This window comes from Schistocerca serialis, chromosome 4 (assembly GCF_023864345.2).
Source record: "Schistocerca serialis cubense isolate TAMUIC-IGC-003099 chromosome 4, iqSchSeri2.2, whole genome shotgun sequence".
NCBI classification, from domain to species: Eukaryota; Metazoa; Arthropoda; class Insecta; order Orthoptera; family Acrididae; genus Schistocerca; species Schistocerca serialis.
The window spans coordinates 732,772,885-732,794,347 of NC_064641.1; the positions used below are offsets into that span (position 1 = coordinate 732,772,885).

The 21,463-nt window shown below is 46.6% G+C and overlaps 1 protein-coding gene and 1 pseudogene across 1 annotated transcript in view; both read left to right on the forward strand.

Moving 5' to 3' along the window:
• The first annotated feature begins 2,795 nt into the window (after positions 1 to 2,795).
• Positions 2,796 to 21,463, forward strand: part of LOC126474733 (trypsin Tyr p 3.0101-like) — a 57,476-nt gene continuing 38,808 nt past the window's right edge. Inside the window, exons 1-2 of the mRNA XM_050102212.1 lie at positions 2,796 to 2,812; positions 2,920 to 3,055. Of these exons, the coding sequence (XP_049958169.1) occupies positions 2,796 to 2,812; positions 2,920 to 3,055 (153 nt within the window). The remainder of the gene's footprint in view (positions 2,813 to 2,919; positions 3,056 to 21,463) is intronic.
• On the forward strand, positions 6,468 to 6,585 carry LOC126475712 (5S ribosomal RNA; annotated as a pseudogene).

Below are 21,463 nucleotides of genomic sequence, written 5' to 3' on the forward strand. Positions count from 1 at the left end.
GAACAGTGGACGTTACATGTGTTACGACCCGTGGCTCTACACTTCATTCGATCCCTGCGAAACCCTACATTTCAGCAGGATAATGCACGACCGAATGTTGCAGGTCCTGTACGGGCCTTTCTGGATACAGAAAATGTTCGACTGCTGTCCTGGACAACACATTCTCCACATCTCTCACCAATTGAAAACGTCTGGTGAATGGTGTCCAAGCAACTGGCTCGCCAGAATACGCGTCACTACTCTTGATGAACTGTGGTATCGTGTTGAAGCTGCATGGGCAGCTGTACTTGTACACGCCTTCCAAGCTCTGTTTGACTCAATGCCCAGGCTTATCAAGGCCGTTATTACGGCCAGAGGTGGTTGTTCTGGGTATTGATTTCTCAGGATCTATGCACCCAAATTGCGTGAAAATGTAATCACATGTCAGTTTTAGTGTAATATATTTGTCCAATGAATACCCGTTTATCATCTGCATTTCTCCTTGGTGTAGCAATTTTAATGGCCAGTAGTGTACATATTTTGCTTTACCATGTTACTTTTTAGTAATGATAGCTAGAAACCAGAGGAAGTGTGAAGTTCAAGACCAGGTACACTTGTCTGCCACAGAGCGTGAAAGTTCAAGATCAGGTACACTTGTCTGGTACAGAGCGTAAAGGTTGAAGTTGCGTAAGATTGATAAAACATAGCGACAAGATGAGCAATGTGTGATGATGTGAGACAATGGCAATAAAAGGGTGATTATACTGAATATAATAATAATAAAGGAGACAGTAAGAGCAACTGAGAAACCACATGCGTGAGATTATGTCACTAATGAATATAATGGTTACACTGAAATGACAAAAGTCGTGGGACAGCTATACGAACGTATACAGATGGCGGTAGTATCGCGTACACATGATATAAAACGATAGCGCATAGGCGGAGTTGTCATTTGTACTGGGGTGATTCATGTGGAAAGGTGTCTTACTTTGATTATGGCCGCACCACGGGGATTTACAGACTATGAACGCGGAATAGTAGTTGGAGTTAGACACATGGTACAGTATGTTTCCGAAATCGTTAAGGAATTTAATATTCCGAGATCCACAGTGTCAAGAGTGTGCGGAGAATACCAAATTTCAGGCATTACCTCTTCCCACGAACAACGCAGTGGCCGTCAGCCTTCACTCAACGAGTGGCGCAGTGGTTAGACACTGGACTCGCATTCGGGAGGACGACGGTTCAATTCCGCGTCCGGCCATCCTGATTTAGGTTTTCCGTGATTTCCCTACATCGCTCCAGGCAAATGCCGGGATGGTTCCTTTCAAAGGGCACGGCCGACTTCCTTCCCCATCCTTCCCTAATCTGATGAGACCGATGACCTCGCTGTCTGGTCTCCTTCCCCAAAACAACCAACAATCACTCAACGACCGAGAGCAGCGGCGTTTGCGTAGAGTTGTCAGTGCTAAAGCAGCACTGCGTGAAATAACAGCAGAAATCAATGTGCGACGTACGACGAACGTATCCCTTCGGACAATGTGGCGAAATTTGGCGTAAATAGGCTGTGGCAGCAGACGACCGACGCGAGTGCCTTTGCTAACGGCACATCATCTGCAGCACCGCTCTGCTCTTGACTGTATTGGTTGGGTCCTCGACGACTGAAAAACAGTGGCCTGGTTCAAATGGTTCAAATGGCTCTGAGCACTATGGGACTTAACATCTGAGGTCATCAGTCCCCTAGACTTAGAGCTACTTAAACCTAACTAACCTAAGGACAGCACACACATTCAAGCCCGAGGCAGGATTCGAACCTGCGACCGTAGCAGCAGCGCGGTTCCGGACTGACGCGCCTAGAACCGCTCGGCCACAACGGCTGGCAGTGGCCTGGTCAGATGAGTTCCGATCTCATTTCGTAACAGCTGATGGTAGGGTTCGAGAGTGGTGCAAACTCCACGAAGCCAAGGACGCAGGTTGTCAAGAAGGCATTGTGCAATTTGGTGATAGCTCCATAATGGTGTGAGCTGTGTTTACATGGAATAAACCGATCATTGACTGGAAACGATTATGTTCGGCTAATTGGAGACCATTTGGGGCCATTCATGGATTTCATGTTCCCAAACAACGGTGGAATTTTTATGGATGATAATGGGCCACGTCACTAAGGGGACAGTTGTTCGTGATTGGTTTAAAGAACATTTTGGACAGTTCGAGTGAATGAATTGGCCACACAGATCGTCCTACATGAATCCCATCGAATATTTATGGGACATAATCGAGAGTTCAGCTCGTGCACAAAATCCTGCACTGGAAACAGATTCACAATTATGGACGGCTTTAGAGGTGGTATGGTTCAGTATTTCTGCAGTGGACTTCCAATGACTTGTTCAGTCCGTACCACGTTGAGGTGCTCTACTGCGCCGGTTGAAGGATGTCCGACACGATATTAAGAGGTATCCCACGACTTTTGTCATTTCGGTATATTTGGCAATAAATTAATGGCTTCTAAGTTCCGTATTGTTACTCATTGAATGCTTTTCCATTGCTGTCTTTACGATAATCCCGACATGCCTGCTCCACACATTCTGCAACCAGAACTGATACTTTCATCCTTTCAGATGTGGTCACACTTGATCATGCTAATTTCTTCTTTGCCCCAAAAGATTTTCATTATATTCTGGTACGCCCGGTGTTTTTCGTATCTGGCATTTTGCTTCCGGCTCTGTGGCTCTTATCGGTGCCACATCTTGAGACTTGTGTACCTAGTTTTTCATAGGGAGTTTTGAAGAATACTTCTGTGTTTTCGTCAGGTTACTATGGTGCTGGCTGCATGGTAATTACAGCAAATTTTATTCAAACTGCATAAAAATAACTTTGTAAGTTATATGCGCAGATATGAGTGTAAGTAATGGTGCATCGTGTGGGCGTGTGATGTTGCAGGATACCCGCCAAATATCTGAGCGTGTCAGTGGGCAGCGTGAACATCAGGTCGGCCACCAAAGTGCCTGTGTCCGCAGTCTTTGTCCACTCCAAATACAACCGCACAACAAACCAGAACGATATCGCTGTTCTCAGGGTAAGTTTATGCGTCCTAGTCTGATCAGTCATATGTACATTTTCATCTATCATGAAAGTTATGTGGTCACATCATTGTCAATTTTTCGACTATCTCGCCAGCAACTTTTTGCAAAAACACGTTATGTATTAAACTAGGACTAGCCATTAGACGTAAACAGTGCAGACATCCATTTTAGAATCAACGGAATTCCATTGGCAAAGTTGTCAGCAGCTAAACTGCATCAGTTTAAAAGCCCATTTAAGCACTGGGCAATTGGATGAGGTGGAGATGATAATATTTTATCTACTCTTAGATGGACTGAAGTTCTTTATAGTTTTCTGAACATGAAATTGTCAGTATTATTTGACGTGGAGTACGCATTCTTTGCTTAGAATATGTTCTAGGTTTTCAAACGCTCTTCAGGAAAATACATACTTTCAAACGTTGTTCTACGGGGCAGATTACTAATATTTTCACTACGTGTGCATAGATTACCTAAGCGCTCTCACGGGGATACAATGACAATGATGGCATCCAGATGCTTGTTACGTAGGGGACAGACGGGTGAGGTGTTGAAAAATTGCTTACAATAACGAATGTAAACAATTTAACAGTAAAGGCGAGAGGGCATTTTTAGCACTTCTAAACGGTGTAAGTCTACATCCAGTGAGCTGTTGAAAAGTTGCTTACAATAACGAATATCAATAATTTAACAGTAAAGGCGAAAGGACATTTTTAGCACTCGTAAACAGAGTAAGTCTTCATCGAGTGGAATTTGTAAGTACGAGGAATAACTCAGACTCATTTCTTTAGCAGATGTTTATTACTCCATTTCAATGTTTGCATGCTCTTTTTCAGAGTTCTCCCCTCCTACTTGAATGCTCTTTTTATTGCATCTCTGACAGTCCTCAAACACATGCTGTAGGCCATTCTTCGTCGTCTCCTTGAGAATCGCCTCACTTTTGTTGAGCACTGCTTCAAAGTTCTTAAATCGAATGCCCTGAAGCTTTGTCTTTAGTGATGGGGACACCAAAAATCACTAGATGTGAGATCGGGGCTTAAGACGAATGCGGTACACAGGTATTGTTGAACTGACCCAGAAACTACATGACTTGATTTGCGACATGACGCGACACATTGTGAAGTCGCCACCCTGTTCAAATGGTTCAAATGGCTCTAAGCACTATGGGACTTAACATCTGAGGTCATCAGTCCCCTAGACTTAGAATTACTTAAACTTAACTAACCTAAGGACACCACACACATCCATGCCCGAGGCAGGATTCGAACCTACGACCGTAGCAGCAGCGCGGTTTCGGACTGAAGCGCCTAGAACCGCTCGGTTACAGCGGCCGGTTCGCCACCCTTTCCGAGAAAGTTCTGAGCATTGCCGTGCAATGTGTTTCCTCTATGTACCCAATATTGCCAAGGAGTATGCTGCTGTAACAGTAGTGTGAGGGGGAAATGCATGCTAGCAAATCGTTCCATGACAGTCAAAATCCGCGCGGGATTAGCCGAGCGGTCTTAGGCGCTGCAGTCATGGACTGTGCTGCTGGTCCCGGCGGAGGTTCGAGTCCTCCCTCGGGCATGGGTGTATGTGTTTGTCCTTAGGATAATTTAGGTTAAGTAGTGTGTCAGCTTAGGGACTGATGACCTTAGCAGTTAAGTCCAATAAAATTTCACACATATTTGAACATTTTTTTGGCAGTCAAAAAATGTGATCACCATCACTTACCCTGCAGAGGGAACAACTGCCGCCTGTTTTGATGTTGGAGAACCTGTAAAATTCCACACTGCGCCGGTTCGTTTTGCTTCAGAATCATAATGATGCAACCATGACTCATCACCAGTGATAATCGATTCCAAAAATGCACCCACGCCATCAGCAAAGAGAGATAGCACCTCACGGCTTGTTTCCATTCACACAGCGTGTTGTTCAGCAGTCAACAGACATGGCACTCAACGGGCACAAACATGGCTCGTGTGGAAATGATCATGCATAATCATAAAATCCTCAGTTCTTCACTGAGGTTACGTGATGTTATTCGCCGATTCTCACGGACAGTGACAGCAGCTGTGTTGATGTTGACATCAGTCACTGCAGAAGCCGAAACATCAAGCCCATCTTTCTTGACACAAACAATTCGATCTTCTTTGAAGTCCTTGAACCACCTAGATACTATTGCACGAGGGAGTGCGTTTTCACCGTACACTTGCTGCAGCTTTTCGTAACTTTTTGTATGGCTTAAATGAACACAGAGTTTTATTCTATGGTATTTTTCCTCTCGCGTCACCTCCATTGCTTGGTAAGCGAAGTGCAAAGTGCCCCTACAAAATAGGGCATTACTACCAACCTACCGCTACGAGAATGTATCCTCCTATGGAATTTTTTATATAAAACCCACTCTTTTCAGATATTCATGGTACGGATAGGAAACTATGGCAGGAAAAAAATCTGTGGCAGGCTTTGTTGATCAGCTCTTGCATAGTCTGATTAAAATTAGTTGTTAGTGCCCACTTCCCGAAATGGTAATCAGTAGAGCAGTAGAGAACTGCAGACCCATGTCTGATCCACAATGTCTTCACTGAGCTGCGATGCGCGAGACAGTGGGTGAATTAATATTTCGTAGACTCCTGCAGGTTTCCAAAGATTACCGATACGACCTCTCAGACTGATACAAGTGCGGACACTGTGTGTTTATCAATGCCGCACTCACTCAGCTGTGTTGCGGAATGTACAGGCGCGATGCGCCTATGACTTCCTTTGCTCACTACTACGCCTCCCTCTGCAACCGGACACAGTCCGCCTCCTTAGCTGAGTTGTCAGTGCGTCCCATTGCCCTGCAGCAGGTCCGGGTTCGATTCCCGGCTGGGTTGGAGGTTTTCTCCGCTTGGGGTCTGCGTGTTGTGTTGTTCCCGTAATCATTTCGTCATCATCGACACGAAAGTCGCCCAGTGTGGCGTCAACTCGGCTGCCAAACATCCCCAGATGGGGCCTCCCGGCCAGCAATGCCATACGATTGTTTCATTTCATTGTGACGTAGCTAACTTATGTTGCATCAGCCGTATAGCAGGACTACATCTGCTGGGTCACTCTTGGCTAGAGCTTGCCCGCGTGAAGGCGAGTGACGAAACTGTCGGCCGAGTGAAGCTTAGTTCGTCAGCGTGCTACAAACCGTCAGTTTGGCCTCTAGCGAGCAGATGGTAGGGGGCTCCAGGTCTTCAAATCAGTGGAGGAGGAGACGGTAGCTCATAGCAACCAAATCCAGCAGGCCAGACTGGCTGCTGTCACATAGGTGGCGGTCATCTGGGGATGGTAGGCAGCTTGTCACATCTCCCTTCTCAGAATTGGCTCACTGCAACTGAACAGAAGGCGCGGGCTCCCGGGACGCATTCCCAGGCTGCCGGCTACTCAGCTGTAGTTGACGCAGCCAACGGCGTTGCCGCATTGATAACATCGGTTCCCGTCCGATCACCGAAGTTAAGCGCTGTTGGGCCCGGCTAGCACTTGGATGGGTGACCATGCGGTCTACCGAGCGCTGTTGGCAAGCGGGGTGCACTCAGCCCTTGTGAGGCAAAGTGAGGAGCTACGTGATTGAGAAGTAGCGGCTCCGGTCTCGTAAACTGACATACGACCGGAAGAGCGGTGTGCTGACCACACGCCCATCCGTATCCGCATTCAGTGACGCCTGTGGTCAAAGGATGACACGGCGGTCGGTCGGTACCGTTGGGCCTTCCAAGGTCTGTTCGGACGGAGTTAAGTTTTAACTGAAGAAGGACTTGGAAGTCCGAGTATTTGTAGGTGTCATTCGGAGACAGTGACGTTATCCTCTGGTGAGAATCACCGAATGTGCCTGGTTTTCTGTTCCTGTCAGCGCTCTTCGCTACATCATAGTTTCCCCGTCTTTCGTTTCTGGCTTTCAGCTCGTAACTTTCCTCAATGTCAGAGTGCTGAAGGTCGTTCTTGTGAATGATTTACGTGGTGGCACCATACTGCGTGTGGTTGATTGAAAGGCATTATGCTCCTATGTGTGTTCGCATTTCAGTTGGCAACACCTTCACGACAGGGTTTGGATGCAGTAAAACATCTTTTTAGCGTGATGTTTGCCTAGGTAGTCAAGTCCATGATTCGCCAACTTGTGACAACACTGCCATGTGGCCACAACCACTTCTAGCATTGTGGTCACTAGTGAATTTATACCACTGTTACCTACCGCATCAACGTGAAGATTTGAGTCTCTTCCGTCTTCCCAACTAAGAGGTCTAGACTAAAGACTGACACGTGCGTACCCGTGTCTCCTAAACATTTATTTTCCTTGCCGTGTACTACGCCTAACAGTCTGCATTCTATATCTGCACACGTCTGTGCAGTATTGTGTCCTACGGGAATGGTTGCCGACGGGCGATGCTTTCCGGCCTGCGGTTAGCGGAAGCTTCTGCAGATGCTCTTCTTCCTGTTTTTTTATTTCTATACTTCTGTGTTTTATGCCACACTAGCCGCAGTCCAACTGACGACACTGCTTCTGCAGATGGCTCTTACATCCATATCTGTAACTCTTAATTTGAAAAGCAAAGACCCTATAACACTACAGGTTATCACTATGAAAGCGAGTCCCCTATACTGTTTCTCCTTCGACAGGAATTAAAATTGACGGCGATAGCGTGTTAATGGAAAGTAAATAATCGGACTATGTTTCGTTAACTGAGAGATGGCTTATTGAAGGGAAGCAGCTGTTATTCTAATGGGAATCAAACCAACGGTATTATAGTTGTAAACTAAATCAAAATACTGTCACCAGCCTAATTTGGCGAAGTAATTCCAAATAAATATACGGTTAATAAAGTAATGTAACTACTGTTCTGAACTCTACTTGAAACAGAAAGCTGTTTGGTAAATTGTACACGAAAACAACAGCTCACTGAATATGTATTAGCAAAGCAGCTTGCCACGATCAATACAAACACATGCTTAAATGTATCGGATTAGCAGCAAACTGTTTCACACTAACGTATACTGTGTGTTTAGAAGTGTGAACGATAATGTTCATCAAAAAGAACTACTTTACACAGAAGCGCCAAAGAAACTGGTATAGACGTGCGTATTCAAATACAGACATATGTACAAAAGGCAGAATACGGCGCTGCAGTCGGCAAAGCCATCATAAGACAAGTGTCTGGTGCAGTTGTTAGATCGGTTACTGCTGCTACAATGGCACGTTATCAAGATTTAAGTGCGTTTGAACGTGGTGTTATAGTCGGGACACTAGCGATGGGGCACAGTATCTCAGAGGTAGCGATGAAGTAGGGATTTCCCTATACGACCATTTCACGGGTGTACTGTGAATGTCAGGAATCCGCTAAAACATCAAATCTCCGACATCGCTGCTGCCGGAAAAAGATCCAGCAAGAACGGGACCAACGAATCGATCAACGTGACAGAAGTGTCAATGTGTGAACCATTCAACGAAATATCATCGATATGGACTTTCGGAGCGGAGGGCCCACTCTTGTACCTTTGACGACTGCACGGCGCAAAGCCTTACTCGTCGCCTGGGTCTCTCAACACCGACATTGGACTGTTGATTACCGGAAACATGTTGCCTGGTCAGACGAATCTCGTTTCAAATTTTATCGAGCGGATGGACGTGTACGTGCATGGTGGAGGCTGTGTAATGGTGTGGGGCTTGTGCAGTTGGAGTGATGTGGGACCTCTGATAGGTCTAGATACGACTCTGACAGGTGACAAGTACGTAAGCATTCTGTCTGATCACCTGCGTCCAATCATGTCCATTGTGCATCCCGATGGATTTGCTCAATTCCAGCAGGACAATGCGACACCCCACACGTCCAGAGTTGTCACAGGCTGGCTTCAGGAACACCCTTTGAGTTCACTTCCGATGGCCACCAAACTGCTCAGACATGAACATTATTGAGCATATCTGGGATGCCTTGCGACGTGCTGTTTACAAGAGATCTCCTCCCCTCGACCTCTTACGAATTTATGGACAGCCCTGCAGAATTCATATTGTCAGTTCCCTCCAGCACTATTTCAGACATTAGTCAAATCCATGCCACGTCGTGTCGCGGTACTTACGCCTGCTCGCAGGGGGCCTGCACGATAATAGGCAGGTGTACCAGTTTCTTTGTCTCTTCAGTGTATAATGGAGAAGCACATATAAATTGACAACGAACACTATTTGTTTCACGAGTCTTTGTACTATACAGAATGTAAATGAAGCATCCAGGACCCTAATCTGTTCTGGTTTTAATAAGCTCTTACCATTTATGATTTTAATAATAACAATGTCTCTAGGATAATTACTGAACCGTAGAAACATTTTCACTGTAAAATTTACTAAACTTATGGCTTAACATAAGGTGGGGGCGGGGGCGAAAACAGTTCTGTCTAGTGGCTGGGTTTTGGACTAACATTCCTAACAAGACACAGTAATAATTCACGTAGAAACACACATAAGAAAGTAAAAGAGTAAATGCAAATAAAAGAACAGTACAGATAAAGTAAGTGGAGGCCTTTGAACTGTTATGGCCTGTACTTCGTTTTTATTATCACTGTTCTGTTGTGCAGGTTTTACTATTGTGCAAAACTTTTAATGAAAATTTGAAGTAATACTTCCAATTACTCCCATTTCAACACCCATTCTTTTGAAATACTTTAGGTATGCACTTTGATTATCGTATGAAGTCTTTCACACAAAATATTAAGTAACCGCTTAACGAAGTAACGGACGTTATCGTTAGTTAGCTTTGAGATTGGACGTGGTGAGTTGATGCTAATCAACACCTTGTTGACTTTGAACGGGGTCGTATAATAGGGCTATGAAAGGCTAGATGTTCCTTCTGTGATATTACAGAAAGAGTTGGCAGGGATTTAGCCATTGTGCATGATTTTCGTCAGCTGTGGTCACGATAATCTACGGTCACAAGAAGACCAGACTCCGGGTGGCCACGTGGTACTACTGAGACGGAAGACCATGGTATTCGGCTTATGGCTCTGGGGCATCGCACTGCATCTGCAGCAACAATTTGAGCAGCAACTGGCACTACAGTGACAGAAGAAAATGTTTCAAATCGGTTACTTCAAGGACAGATACGAGCCAGGCGCCCTGTAGCGTGAATTCCACCCACCCCTAATCATCACCATTTGCAGATTCAGTGGTGTGAAGCGACAAATCATTGGAGGGCCGGATGGAGGTCCGTTGTGTTTTCTGATGAGAGTTGGTTCTGTCTTGGTACCGGCGATGACCATGTGTTGGTTAGCAGGAGGCAAGCTGAAACCAACCCGTATGCATGCTAGACACACTGCACTAACACCTGGAGTTAAGGTCTGGGGTGCGATTTTGTATGACAGCAGGAGCATCCTTATGATTATCCCACACACTCTTGACTGCTAAATTGAATGTCAATTTGGTGATACGACCTGTTATGCTACCATTCTTAAGCAGCATTCCAGGGTTTGTTTTCCAACACGATCACGCTCGTCCACATACCGCTGTCGCAACCCAGCTTGCTCTAAACAGTGTCGACATGTTTCCTTGGCCAGCTCGATCACCAGATCTGTCTCCAGTCGGGCGCACATGGGACATCATCGAACGATAACTCCAGCGTCATTCACAAACAGCTTTAACCGTTCCTGTACTGACCGATCTAGTGCAACAGGCATGGAACTCATCCACAAAGAGACATCTGACACCTGTGCTACACAATGCACGCGCGTTTGCAGGTTTGCATTGAACATATAGGTGGTTACACTGGTTATTAATGTACCAGAATTTCGCATTTGCAATGGCTTATCTGTTACTTACATTGATCTGTGACCTTGCAATGTTAACCACTTACGTATGTTACCTAGATAAATGTGTTTCCGAAATTTCATTCCTCTGCATTAATTACCTTTTGGTGTTGCTAATTTTTCCGCCGGTGTAACATATTAACATATTTACACCAGGAAGGGAAACAGTTTATAAAAAAGAACATTCGCATATCAGTTCTGGTCACTAACTTTGCGGGAAAAATAGGAACAGTTATTTCCATACTATCAGTTCAAAGAACATATATATCACAGATATTACAGTTTTCATAGGAAACGTTGAAGTCACATTACAGAGGGACAACCAATGCCGGACGTAAGTGTTACAACCCGATTGTCGCTACGCCCTTTAGCAGCAATATCAGTTCCCTCCAACTGTGCGGCGATTATACACTCCTGGAAATTGAAATAAGAACACCGTGAATTCATTGTCCCAGGAAGGGGAAACTTTATTGACACATTCCTGGGGTCAGATACATCACATGATCACACTGACAGAACCACAGGCACATAGACACAGGCAACAGAGCATGCACAATGTCGGCACTAGTACAGTGTATATCCACCTTTCGCAGCAATGCAGGCTGCTATTCTCCCATGGAGACGATCGTAGAGATGCTGGATGTAGTCCTGTGGAACGGCTTGCCATGCCATTTCCACCTGGCGCCTCAGTTGGACCAGCGTTCGTGCTGGACGTGCAGACCGCGTGAGACGACGCTTCATCCAGTCCCAAACATGATCAATGGGGGACAGATCCGGAGATCTTGCTGGCCAGGGTAGTTGACTTACACCTTCTAGAGCACGTTGGGTGGCACGGGATACATGCGGACGTGCATTGTCCTGTTGGAACAGCAAGTTCCCTTGCCGGTCTAGGAATGGTAGAACGATGGGTTCGATGACGGTTTGGATGTACCGTGCACTATTCAGTGTCCCCCCGACGATCACCAGTGGTGTACGGCCAGTGTAGGAGATCGCTCCCCACACCATGATGCCGGGTGTTGGCCCTGTGTGCCTCGGTCGTATGCAGTCCTGATTGTGGCGCTCACCTGCACGGCGCCAAACACGCATACGACCATCATTGGCACCAAGGCAGAAGCGACTCTCATCGCTGAAGACGACACGTCTCCATTCGTCCCTCCATTCACGCCTGTCGCAACACCACTGGAGGCGGGCTGCACGATGTTGGGGCGTGAGCGGAAGACGGTCTAACGGTGTGCGGGACCGTAGCCCAGCTTCATGGAGACGGTTGCGAATGGTCCTCGCCGATACCCCAGGAGCAACAGTGTCCCTAATTTGCTGGGAAGTGGCGGTGCGGTCCCCTACGGCACTGCGTAGGATCCTACGGTCTTGGCGTGCATCCGTGCGTCGCTGCGGTCCGGTCCCAGGTCGACGGGCACGTGCACCTTCCGCCGACCACTGGCGACAACATCGATGTACTGTGGAGACCTCACGCCCCACGTGTTGAGCAATTCGATGGTACATCCACCCGGTCTCCCGCATGCCCACTATGCGCCCTCGCTCAAAGTCCGTCAACTGCACATACGGTTCACGTCCACGCTGTCGCGGCATGCTACCAGTGTTAAGGACTGCGATGGAGCTCCGTATGCCACGGCAAACTGGCTGACACTGACGGCGGCGGTGCACAAATGCTGCGCAGCTAGCGCCATTCGACGGCCAACACCGCGGTTCCTGGTGTGTCCGCTGTGCCGTGCGTGTGATCATTGCTTGTACAGCCCTCTCGCAGTGTCCGGAGCAAGTATGGTGGGTCTGACACACTGGTGTCAATGTGTTCTTTTTTCCATTTCCAGGAGTGTAATAGCCACGCACGCATCACACGGATTCGCCACTCTGACTCTGCGTGAGATGCGAATGGGGATACCCCGTAAAAAGACCCCGAGAGTCCTATTTTCAGCTTCACACGGGATTACTCAATCAGCCGCTGCACTCTGCGTCATCTCATATGTTTGTGCATTAGTCTTTCAGCAGATGTCGGAGAAGGACTCCACAGATTCACTGGTTCAAATGGCTCTGAGCACTATGGGACTCAACTGCTGAGGTCATTAGTCCCCTAGAACTTAGAACTAGTTAAACCTAACTAACCTAAGGACACCACAAACATCCATGCCCGAGGCAGGATTCGAACCTGCGACCGTAGCGGTCTTGCAGTTCCAGACTGCAGCGCCTTTAACCGCACGGCCACTTCGGCCGGCACAGAGTCACTGGGCTTCTGTGCTAAACTACTAAGTTTTCCCCTGACGAATCTCGTGCTTTTTTTTTTTTTTTTTTTTTTTTTTTTTGCATCGCTTGTTCAGGCCGTTAGCTGTTTGTGCCTTACTAAGTGTTTCATGATACATAATGTTTGTTTTAACCTCGCCTGTTAACCGTTAATTAGGTATGTGTACACATGTCTCCACGTCGTTAGTAAATAACAGTTACACCCGCTGTCGTTTTCCCGCAAAAAGGCGTTATTAAGTTGGCTGCTAATGGATCCACGGAAGGAGGGTGTACACTCAACACTATATTGCTTCCGCTTGTCCCTATTGTGTCTGCTGTTGAATGATTTGTAATATTTCCACTTGCCTATGTGATTCCTCATTATACTCTCTCTGCTGAGAATTACTTGGTTATCTGTTCCGAAAAAGTGGCTATAGCTTCACCTATAGCAGCTGCATGTGCGTTTGACATATTTGTATTTCACAATTGCCGTTACAAGAAAAGAAAAAATTGGAAAATCTGCACTTTACAATACACAACAAAAATGAACTAAATTATTCTTTACACCGTGTCGTAGCCCATCGTGAATCAGAAAAGTGTTGCACCAAACGCCCAGCCCGTGTACAAATGACACATATGCCTGGCATTGCCTTAGTGCGTTGCAACCCGTGCCCTGACAAATTACAGAATTTACACCTCACTGGCGTTAAATACGCTTCCCTATAGCTCCCTTTAACCTGTGACAAGACTGCAGGCTCCGGTAGCCTCATAAATGTGAACCTAAGATACCTACGAACATCACTATACTCCACCACTGGCACAACAAACGAAAAAAGGACAAGGTAAAAAAAAAAAAAACAGTCGCTCACTGCTTTGCATAGTGATGAAATGATAGGTGAAGTGAGGGTGTGGTATCTGCTGTAGCAACGCCAGGGGTCTGCACGGACTGTGACCACTGCTGACACTAAAATGTATGTAAGGTATGACCCGTTCGGATGCAGGATGGTGAAGTATAGAGTGCAATAGAGTTAATACATGGGGCACCAGAGGCGCTAATGAGACAATATTAGTGAATTTATTGGCTTGACTTTTACTAATGAGCCGGCCGGTGTGGCCGAGCGGTTCTAGGCGCTACAGTCTGGAACCGCGCGACCGCTACGGTCGCAGGTTCGAATCCTGCCTCGGGCATGGATGTGTGTGATGTCCTTAGGTTAGTTAGGTTTAAGTAGTTCTAAGTTCTGGGGGACTGATGACCTCAGCAGTTAAGTCCCATAGTGCTCAGAGCCATTTGAACAATTTTTTTTTTTTTTACTACTGAATCACATTCTCCACAGCAGCGGCGATGCCAGGAGAAGTGGGCATGCGGAACTGGGATGTGCTGATGTATCCACAAGGAGTGCTGTGCAAGATAGCCAACCCTAATTGTTGGCACACATAGCCGTTCAGCCAAGACACTTGACAGCGCAACAACAGGGATTACTAGGGTGTACTACCCGGCGGATTTGTGTCGAGGTACGGTGAACCGGCCAGTCTGTGGATGGTTTTTAGGCGGTTTTCCATCTGCCTCGGCGAATGCGGGCTGGTTCCCCTTATTCCGCCTCAGTTACACTATGTCGGCGATTGCTGCGCAAACAAGTTCTCCACGTAGGCGTACACCACCATTACTCTACCACGCAAACGTAGGGGTTACACTCGTCGTGTGAGACGTTCCCGGGGGGGTCCACCGGGGGCCGAACCGCACAATAACCCTGGGTTTGGTGTGGGGCGGCGGAGGGGTGAAGTGGACTGCGGTAGTCGTCGTGGGGTTGTGGACCACTGCGGCTGCGGCGCGGACGGAGCATCTCCGTCGTTTCTAGGTCCCCGGTTAACATACAATACAATATCCTAGTAAGCACCCAGCAGCTCTGCAGTGAGCTCTAGGTAGTTGTGTTACATGATGTGCTGTCGTCCAGATGACGGCTGTGGAGAATGGTGTCGGCTCAGATGCAAGTCAAGGGGCGGCAGCAGCTAGCGCTTGTCCCCAGGACAACAATATTTCGACAATGTGCCAAACAGCAGCAGTTTCACCTCCGGTGAGCAGGTGGTGGAAGGCTCCAAGTCTTCATATCAGTGGAGGAAGAGACTGCAGCTCACAGTGGCTCTGTGCAACTGAACAGAAGAAGGGCTTGCAAGCCCGAGTCTTAGTAGCTGTCAGTCAGAGGCAATGACATTATTCTCTGGTTGATGACGACATGTGGCCTGGTTTTCTGGGCCAATCAGCGCTCTTCAGCATACTGCGGTGTCCATACTATCGTTTCAGGCTTTCACCTCAATACTTTCTGCAGTGTCAGTGTGCTGAAAGTCGTTCTGGAATATGATTTACGCGTTGATACTCAACTGCGCATGGTTGATAGAATGTTGTATGCTTCCTTCTCATTCAGGTGATACTGCTGAGTTGGCGACTCAGACACCTCAATTGAGCGATGCGTAATAAGGCCTCCGTTGTGCACCACACTTTGTGCAGTATTGGCGTTCCTGCGTGATTGACATTCCGACGTAGATGTTGCACACGAACCTGCCCTGGCTTGGTTTGGTGCTGGCCAGAGAGACACTTCAAAAATTTTGCATTCGTCAAGGAGCTCTTTCTGCGGCGCTTCAGTAGATTTGGGCAACTTTAGAAGGGATGGATTTGCTACTCAGGTGAAATCCAATGAATAGTCCATCTTCGAATTCACTGTGCTCTCATGACCAACCCAATCAGCTGTTAACGCATTTCTACTGGTGACACAAGATTCCTGTCTCTTTTTACACTGGCGGGTCCGACTCTGTGACATCTTATGGTCAACTCTGCATTATGTAGTGGTATACAGACAGTTCTTTTGACCTCATAGTGTATGTACAGTGTTGGATAGCACTGACTTCTGCGATCAGTGATGCTGTTGCAGCCGTTTACATCTACATCTACATCTACATGATTACTTTGCAATTCACATTTAAGTGCTTGGCAGAGGGTTCATCGAACCACAATCGTACTATCTCCCTACCATTCCACTCCCGAACAGCGCGCGGGAAAAACGAACACCTAAACCTTTCTGTTCGAACTCTGATTTCTCTTATTTTATTTTGATGATCATTCCTACCTATGTAGGTTGGGCTCAACAAAATATTTTTGCATTCGGAAGAGAAAGTTGGTGACTGAAATTTCGTAAATAGATCTCGCCGCGAGGAAAAACGTCTTTGCTTTAATGACTTCCATCCCAACTCGCGTATCATATCTGCTACACTCCCTCCCCTATTACGTGATAATACAAAACGAGCTGCCCTTTTTTGCACCCTTTCGATGTCCTCCGTCAATCCCACCTGGTAAGGATCCCACACCGCGCAGCAATATTCTAACAGAGGGCGAACGAGTGTAGTGTAAGCTGTCTCTTTAGAGGACTTGTTGCATCTTCTAAGTGTCCTTCCAATGAAACGCAACCTTTGGCTCGCCTTCCCCCACAATATTATCTATGTGGTCTTTCCAACTGAAGTTGTTCGTAATTTTTACACCCAGGTACTTAGTTGAATTGACAGCCTTGAGAATTGTACTATTTATCGAGTAATCGAATTCCAACAGATTTCTTTTGGAACTCAGGTGGATCACCTCACACTTTTCGTTATTTAGCGTCAACTGCCACCTGCCACACCATACAGCAATCTTTTCTAAATTGCTTTGCAACTGATACTGGTCTTCGGATGACCTTACTAGACGGTAAATTACAGAATCATCTGCGAACAACCTAAGAGAACTGCTCAGATTGTCACCCAGGTCATTTATATAGATCAGGGACAGCAGAGGTCCCAGGACGCTTCCCTGGGGAACACCTGATATCACTCCAGTTTTACTCGATGATTTGCCGTCTATTACTACGAACTGCGACCTTCCTGACAGGAAATCACGAATCCAGTCGCACAACTGAGACGATACCCCATAGGCCCGCAGCTTGATTAGAAGTCGCTTGTGAGGAACGGTGTCAAAAGCCTTCCGGAAATCCAGAAAGACGGAATCAACCTGAGATCCCCTGTCGATAGCGGCCATTACTTCTTGCGGATAAAGAGCTAGCTGCGTTGCACAAGATCGATGTTTTCTGAAACCATGCTCATTACGTATGAATAGATCGTTCCCTTCGATGTGATTCATAATGTTTGAATACAGTATATGCTCCAAAACCCTACTGCAAACCGACGTCAATGATATAGGTCTGTAGTTCGATGGATTACTCCTACTACCCTTCCTAAACACTGGTGCGACCTGCGCAATTTTCCAATCTGTAGGTACAGATCTATTGGTGAGCGAGCGGTTGTATATGATTGCTTAGTAGGGAGCTATTGTATCAGCGTAATCTGAAAGGACCCTTATCGGGATACAGTCTGGACTTGAAGACTTGCCCGTATCAAGCGATTTGAGTTGCTTCGCAACCCCTAAGGTATCTAATTCTAAGAAACTCATGCTAGCAGCTGTTCGTTTTTCAAATTCTGGAATATTCCACTCGTCTTTCCTGGTGAAGGAATTTCGGAAAATTACGTTCAATAACTCCGCTTTAGCGGCACAGTCGTCGGTAACAGTACCATCGGCACTGCGCAGCGAAGGTATTGACTGCATCTTACCGCTTGTGTACTTTGCATACGACCAGAATTTCTTCGGATTTTCTACCAAATTTCGAGACAATGTTTCGTTGTGGAACCTATTAAAGGCATCTCGCATTGAAGTCCGTGCCAAATTTCGCACGTCTGAAAATTTTAGCCAATCTTCGGGATTTCGCGTTCTTTTGAACTTCACATGCTTTTTCCGTTGCCTCTACAACAGCGTGTTTCGTGTTTACTTCTTGTATATTGTGACGTAACGTTAAAAAGTATCTCGTTCCGTGTAACTGTGTCAAAGAGCTGGTAGAATTCACCTAGGCGATAGTGATTAAGTCCATACAATGCTTTTGTCTCCATACAGTCTTGTTAGAAATAGGTTCCTGAAGCCGCACGTTCAAACTGTGGACAGTTAGACTCGCTGTAGAGGGACCTATCGCCCCCTATTACTAAAATAATAATATACTGCATGACTCAACTGCCTGGTGCTAGTGTTTCAATCAACACAACTTTACCGACTGCATATCCCGAACATACCTTCAGTTATTCTGCTAGGGAACTGTACGTACGGCTTAACATGGGATCCGAACGGCCTGTTGTTCATCGCGAATCTTCCCGACCCTGAGGGGTAAAGGCTAGATGAAAGGGAAACTCAAGTTTTTCGTGGTCCGGTCGGGATTCAATCATGCGACCTATCAGTTCCCATACACTAGCTTTACCTCGAGACCACTACACTGAGTGTAGTGCATTGGTGGAGCTGTCATTTGTTGTCAGGAGATTCTTATGGAAAGGTTTCCGACACGATTGTGGCAGCACAACGGGAATTAACAGACTTGGTACGCAGATGTATGGTACATTCCATTTCGGCAATTCAGTATACGTCGAGGATACAAGATTTTAGGCATAACCTGTCACCATGGACAACACAATGGCCGATGGCCCTCACTTAACGACTAAGAGCAGCTGCGACTGCGTAGAGTTGTCAGTGCTAACAGACAAGCAACACCGACAATGAGTTAAATAACCGCATAATCAATGTGGGAAGTACGACAATCGTAACCGTTAGGACAGTGGGGCGAAATTTGGCGTTAATGAGCTGTGACGACCGCCGCGGGTGCCTTTTCTAACAGCACGACATCGCCCACAGTGATTCTCCTGGGCTCGTGACCATATCGGTTGAATCCTAGACGACTGGAAAACTGTGGCCTGGTCAGATGAGTCCTGATTTCATTTGGTGAGAGCTGATGGTAGACTTTCAGTGTGCTGCATACCCCACGGAAACATGGTCCTAAGTTGTCAGTAAGGGACTGTGCACGCTGATAGTGGCTCCATAATGGCATGGGATGTGCTTACATGGAATGGAGTGGATCCTCTGGTCCAACTGAAGTGATCATTGACTGGAAATTGTTATGTTTGGCTACTTGGAGACTATTTGCAACGATTCATGGACTTCATGTTCCGAAAGAACGATGGAATTTTTATGGATGACGGTGCACCTTGTTACCGGCCGACAATTGTTCGCTATTGGTTCGAAGAAGATTGTGGACAATTCGGGCGAGTGATTTGGCCACCCATTGAACATTTACAGGACATAATGGAGAGATAAGTTCATGCACATAATCCTGCACCGGCAACACTTTCCCAGGTACGGACCGGGTATCCTAAACGATATTAAATGGTGTTCCATGACTTCTGTCACGTCAGTGTATGCCGAAGGCCGGAAAGTTTTGGGAAGGCCGGGTGACGAGCGTTTTTCAAGCACCTGTGGTCGTCCTAAGATGCTGTTTAAGAGTATGGAAACATTGACAGTGCGAAGTTGAAGAACGATAATAGACAGTGTTGATCTGGGAAATCCTAGTTCTTGCGTCGTCACCAATATGCTATGAGCCACACGTCGATAGTCAACCCACGTTCAAAGTCGACTAACTCGAGACGTGATGCCGTGTTTACTACACATTTCACTAAACGTCGTAGGAGTTTTCGCCATATGCTGCTTCTAGCTGTAACATTCGAACATCATACATGGCAGACTTTCAACTGGAACTGCGGCGCGTGGTAGCCGCGCGGTCTAGGGGGTCTTGTCACGGTCCAGGCGGCTCCCTCCGTCGGAGGTTCGAGTCCTCCCCCGGGCAAGGGTGTGTGTGTCGTCCCTAACGTAAGTTAAAATTAGATTAAGTAGTGCGTAAGCTGAGGAACCGATGACCTCAGCAGTTTGGTCACATCAGACTTTACCACAAATTTCCAAATTTCAACTGGAACAACCCTCCCGTGAGTCATTTTATAAACATTTTACGGCAAATGTTGTGTACATTGCCAGGAAATTAAAAATACAAATCCAGTTGGAGATAAAACAAAGTGTTTTTCACAGCTGTCGGCGCTGACATCTCTTCTACTGCCGACAGGATGTGGCAAATATCACGAGAACTCAGTTAACATCACTGTCGTGGTTTTAAAGCAATTTGAAGATGGAGGAATAGCGGCAAGAGTCAACAGTGAATAGCAGAGCTAATGGAAACGTTTCGATTGCAAAGAATGACAAATATTAGCTATAGCATAGATATGCTCTGAAAAGCAGGTGCTTTCGGTGTAGCACAGTCTTGGCAAACAAGCGGAATAAATCACGTTGTAATGATCCACTGAGGATCGTGGGTATGTTAAACGAAAAACACAATTCAGGAAACCTGTGTGAGTTCGGACTAAGTTCACATTTGCTCAGCATGCTCTCCATAACGTGACCACCGAAAATACACAGACGGAAAAAAATCACAACACCAAGAAGTATTTAATGTAGAATAATAAAATTTCGGGAATACATTTGTCTTGTGATATATTTAAGTGATTAATATCGCAACATCATAGGTGAATGTAAGCGCAAGGTAAGCCACTGCAAATCGGAAAAGCTGGTACGTTAATAACCAGTGGAACCGCCAATATGCTGAATGCAAGCATGCAAACGTGCACGCATTGTGTTGTATAGGGCCGCATGTTAGTTAGTGGGATGGAATTTCATGACTGTTGGACTTGGTCTGTCAATACAGGGACGGTCAGTGCTGTTTGTGGAAGACGCTGGAGTTGTCGTCCGTCGGTGTCCCATATGTGCACGACAGGAGACAGATCTTGTAATCGAGCAGGCCAAGGCACTATGCTCACACTCTGTAGGGCATGTTGGGTTGCAACAGCCATATATGGAGGAGTATTATCCTGTTGGAAGTACTCCTGGAATGGCCGGCAGGGGTGGCCGAGCGGTTCTAGGCGCTACAGTCTGGAACCGCGCGACCGCTACGGTCGCACGTTCTAATCCTGCCTCGGGCATGCATGTGTGTGATGTCCTTAGGTTAGTTAGGTTTAAGTAGTTCTAACTTCTAGGGGACTGATGACCTCCGCTGTTAAGTCCCATAGTGATCAGAGCCATTTGAACCATACTCCTGGAATGCGTTCATGAATGGGAGCACAACAGGTTAAATCACCAGACTAACGCACAATTTTGCCTTCAGGCCACGCGGGATAACCGCGAGAGTGCTCCTGCTGTCATATAAAACCGTAGCACAGAGGTCCAGTGTGTCTAGCAGGGGGACAGATCGGTTGCAGTTCCTCAAGTGGCCTTATTCTAATCAATTCACGGTCATCACTGGCACAGACGCAGAACCAGCTTTGATTAGAAAACACAGCAGACCTTCACCGTGCTCTCCAATGAGCTGTCGCTTGACACCACTGAAGTCGCAAACGGCGGAGGTTTTCGGTCAGTGGTACGCATGATACAGGGAGTCTGTCTCAGCTGTCTTTGA